Source organism: Nanorana parkeri, unplaced genomic scaffold (genome assembly GCF_000935625.1).
Source record: "Nanorana parkeri isolate BGI_ZX_2015 unplaced genomic scaffold, ASM93562v1 scaffold759, whole genome shotgun sequence".
In the NCBI taxonomy this organism is placed as follows: Eukaryota; Metazoa; Chordata; class Amphibia; order Anura; family Dicroglossidae; genus Nanorana; species Nanorana parkeri.
In genome coordinates, this window is record NW_017307027.1 from 241464 (window position 1) to 246200 (window position 4737).

Consider the following 4737-nt stretch of genomic DNA (forward strand, 5'->3'; position numbering starts at 1 on the left):
CTGTAATTGAAATCATGTGTATTAGTTCTCATGATTTTTATAGTCTTGTATTTCAGTAGACCTTTGATTCATGCAATTTTTTACATATTAAAAGAAAAGAGAAATGAAAAAAAGAAAAGAAAAGAAAAAACAGAAAGAAATATGCTTTCTATAACTGCAGGTCTATTATATCTCTATTGCAGTTTTTTTTTTTTTTATGATTGTATAATTTACAAGTTAACATTCCTCATAAGAAAGTAAATACTATAAAGCAATGTAGTGAACACATCTCCTCTTTCTCTCTCTATATAGATAGATAGATAGATAGATAGATAGATAGATAGATAGATAGATAGATAGATAGATAGATTTAGATTTATTTCAAATAGTTTTAAATGAGATGGTAAGGAAGATACATCAAGAATTGTACAAGCCAGGCATACGTGCTATGTATATTCAGATATTACCATGTTACAATAATACTATACAGTTATACAGTATACAGTCCCGGCCACAGGGCTTAAGACTCAACTCCATTAGTTATAGTTGAGAACAGGACAAAGCAAGTCATTTCTAAGTGTTCATACAAGAGTCAGAGAGACAGATCTGCACACACCGGGTGTGGGGGCTCAGCAATACTCACAGTTTCTCTCCCATTGACTTGGATCGTTTTGGCTAAGCGGTTGTCTGCTGACTTGGACCTTCTCTCCATCTCTTCCATGATCCCTTGTATATGTCCCCCGGTTATCCCGTGGAAGAGCATAGCTGCTGGTCGGAAGGGATAGGCACTTTCTTCTGTTCTGCACCCCACAATTTCCATATACAGAAGCCTAATGTGTCCTCCAGCATCCAATCCCAGAAGAAGGTCTGGCAGGCAGCCTTCACACTCTCAGCAGTACCGGTCCTCCTGGAGATACAGTAAGAGATCACAATCAGCCATAGGGCACAGGCAGGTGAAGTGTTGGGATGAAGGGGCTCTGCAGGACAGACAGCACACTGGCAGCAGAGGAGAAGCTCCCTCCACTGATGCTCACAGGACCTGGTCAGAGAAACTTGGGAAAGAGCTCCAACCAACCCATTTCTGATCACTGAGTAGGAGGGGCTCACATTTTGTTAAGCAAAACAAAAGGTTGTCATGCACTGCTGAAGCCCAGAGTGATGGACAAGTGGTGACAAGTGGGGCTGGGGGGGTTACCATTGCCCCCTACTCATTCTCCGTTATTTATTTCAGCCAGGAGAAAGACAGCAGGCTGAGAGCATCAGCTGAACCTCTGTGGATCTAAACAATGTCACAGGGTCGTCCTGGGCACCAAACTGCCTTTTACATCAAATAAGACCGATGGTTGTACCACCTACAGAAGGACACATGGGAAGATCAGGGAGCTAAGTTTACAAACTCCATCACACTTTGACAAAGTTATCCAGGTAGTTTTTGTGTGTATCCCACAAATCACTCCAGTGAGAACTCCTGGGTCTCCCCAACAAGATGTCTTAGGAATGAGGTTTATTTTTTTCCCTAGAGAGACAAAGAAACAAATAGAGAGAAAGGGGGAGAGAAAGGTGGACGGATGGAAGAAAGAGAGAAATAAAGAAAAAAGAAAGAGAAAGGAAGGAAGGAGGGAAGGAAGGAAGGAAGATGCATATCCTCTGCTTGCATCCACTGTCCATGTGGCATTGTAGGATTAGAGGGTGCAGCTGTTGCATGTTTCCTCACACCTCCATCCCTCCACAGTGTTTCAGTGAATGGTGATTTCTACTTTTCTTGTCAGAACCCTCAAGGAGTGAAGGAAAGGAAAGTGCAAGTGTCCCACTGCTGACTGATACCAGAAATCTCCAACCTAACTGGCCAAAAGCAATAACATTTGTTCATTCGATCCATGTATTCTGGATTACTCCTACCACTTGTAACACAAGCACCTCATACCAGGACAAATCTAACGCATGATACTTAGGGGGGTATTGTTTAAGACACATTTCGTGCAATTGGCCGATCCAGATCTCATTGTGTATGGTCAAAGCGATGTTGCCTCAGCTGGAGGTCGCATAGGGAAGACAGATTTAAATACTGCGATCCTTCAGCCTATAAATATTTCATGCGGCAGCACAAGTGATTCCTAGTAATTGAGTGGAAGTAAAGAGGCGATGGATGGTCTCTCCTGACAGCCGGGGAATGCAGCAAGCTGTGAGTAGAGAGAGAGGAGCCAAGTGTACATCATGGTCTGGACAGGGTTCTGCCTGCACTGGACTCACACAGCCCTACCAGGAGCTTGTAGGCTCTCAGAAAAAAACACCAGGGAGCCCTTTGTATGTGCATGTGATGAGAGCCATTGAACGTCTTACAATGGACGTACAAGATTTATCTATCTCTGTGTACAAGGCTAGCTTCTTAGCCAGCTTGTCAACGTGAAAAGAAAAAAAAGATTTACTAACAAAATACACACCATCAATGGCCCAGCAACCAGTTGCTCATTTGATGTCTGTACAAAGATCTCAGCTATAAGTTTTGATTGGCTCTCAGGTTGTAACTTTGACTGAACAGTGTGTTAGTTTGTGTGCACATTGTTATATAATGATGTGTGTGTGTTTTGTTGTATTTATATACCCATTGCACGTGTACCTGCTATTCATTACTTATATTCTACTCAATGAAGTGGCAAATTTACTAAAGGAGGATATTGCACACACTTGCCTGCCTACATAAGTGTCATCTACCTAAACATAATTGGAGAAATTTGTTCTAATCTGAAAGCTTGATACAAACACAAAAGTAAAAATCAGCCCTTTTTAATGAATCAGCCCAAAGTTTCCACTAGGTCTAGTTTCAGGAAGGCTGGCACATCATTTGTATTCTCTATGCCCTGCATGTGCTATCAGACATCTGACAGGGCCCATCAATTCTCAATGTGCCAACATGACGTAAAATAATAATTATAATGCATATAGAAATATTCCCATCAGACAATACTGAGCTACACATACATCCAATACACACACATGATAGGTCTGGATCATAGATAGATAGAGATAGATAGATAGATAGATAGATAGATAGATAGATAGATAGATAGATAGATAGATAGATCGATAGATAGATAGATAGATAGATAGATAGATAGATAGATAGATAGATAGATAGATAGATAGATAGATAGATCGATCGATAGATAGATAGATAGATAGATAGATAGATAGATAGATAGATCCATATCTCTATATCTCTCTCTCTCTCTCTATCTATATATATATATAGATAGAGAGAGAGAGAGAGATATAGAGATATATATATACACATTTATACATTAAACATAACATGAGAACATCACAGGTTTATGTCCTGCTAGTATTTTTTGTTAAACGAAATCTCTTCCTAGTATAACACATTTTAATTCTGTGATCCGTTCCTAATCAGAGGTATAAGTAGGTATTAAATATGTATAGCATATATAGAATTTGGATGCAGACATTTTCCCTCTGTGATTGTGTGTTTTCCAGCTCCTGGTCTATTCCCTGTGTACATCCTAATGGTATTATTCCCGTCCATTCTCTGTCTATTAGAGCCCCGCAAATATATCTCCACACATTGAACATTCTCTTCATTTTTATTTAGAAAGTTCCCTGATACACATGTTCTCCACCCTGAACAGGTGCACAAGAAACAAATGCTGAATTCAGTCTAGGAAAACGGAAATACAATGGATCCCAGAATGCAATACGATTTATTAATATTCAACACAACAGAATATTTTATTCGTTAATACCAAACTATATTTTTATATAAATGCTCTTTCTTCAATGATCCTATAAAAGATACAGCTACAAACCCTACCATCCGCACCCATTATTTACATCTAACAACGGCAGGGACCCATTTCCTAGCGAATTAATAATATGTATCTATTCTTTGTTTTAATACCGCAATAGTGTCCAGTATATACATAGAATTACAGGGCTTTGTATGTCATATAAATCTCATTTTCTCCCCCGCTGATTAGAATAGTTTTCCAGATGTCATCATGGATCTGATCATTTGCATCGCATAAATCCTATTATTTTGGTAGCGAAGTTGTAGATTGCATTGCTCTAAGTTGATTTCTGACAAGAGTCCTAATTATAATAATGAATATTGAGAAGAGTATTTGTCAGTCTACTTTTAGCACCCCTCGTTGAACTGATGCCGTCTCTGCTGCTGTCCAAATGGTATCACTTTGGCCATAAATACCTTGTTAGCTGTGGCCAGAGGCGAGAGGGTGAAGCTTATTGTAGCGTGAAGGCTTGTGTGCAGTGTGATGGGACGGGGCTGGCCACTGATATTGTGTAATGGCAGCTGGGGGCTGAGGTGAGTGAGCAGGCAGGAGGGTGATCCCTGGCACAGCTCACATGGGTCCCTAGAAGCCCATTAGTGAGGAACAGTATACGGAGCAAACCATAGAACGGAGAAGATAATGAGGACTGCTGATCCCTGCTTGCCAGCACACAAGATGCTCATTCAGACACCTACACGAATATAAACAGATAGTGTAACATTATGCATCATCTATACCAAGTGCTAGGTGGCAGTTCTAAATATAGACAAATACACCTAATGTTGAGATTTGATTATCTGCCACAAACACACCACAGGCTCAATTCACAAATATACAAATATACCCTTGGACAAGCATGCTCAATTTCAGTGACATTTATTTTTTTATTTTTATATTTTTAGCTGAAAAAAATAAATAGATGGGAAACCCTGTGTTACAGCTTTGTGAATTGAGC

At 39.8% G+C, this 4737-nt stretch overlaps 1 protein-coding gene across 6 annotated transcripts in view; it reads right to left on the reverse strand.

The window, feature by feature from the left end:
- LHX9 (LIM homeobox 9) overlaps positions 1 to 4214 on the reverse strand; it is a 59416-nt gene extending 55202 nt beyond the window's left edge. For 5 of the 6 annotated variants that reach the window (XM_018564560.1, XM_018564558.1, XM_018564556.1 and 2 more), the window contains exon 1: positions 623 to 893. In XM_018564560.1, the coding sequence (XP_018420062.1) occupies positions 623 to 799 (177 nt within the window). In that variant the 5' untranslated portion in view covers positions 800 to 893. Of the gene's footprint in view, positions 1 to 622; positions 894 to 4198 lie in introns of those variants that run through there. The other variant, XM_018564555.1, reaches the window with a different exon arrangement.
- Positions 4215 to 4737: the final 523 nt, after the last annotated feature.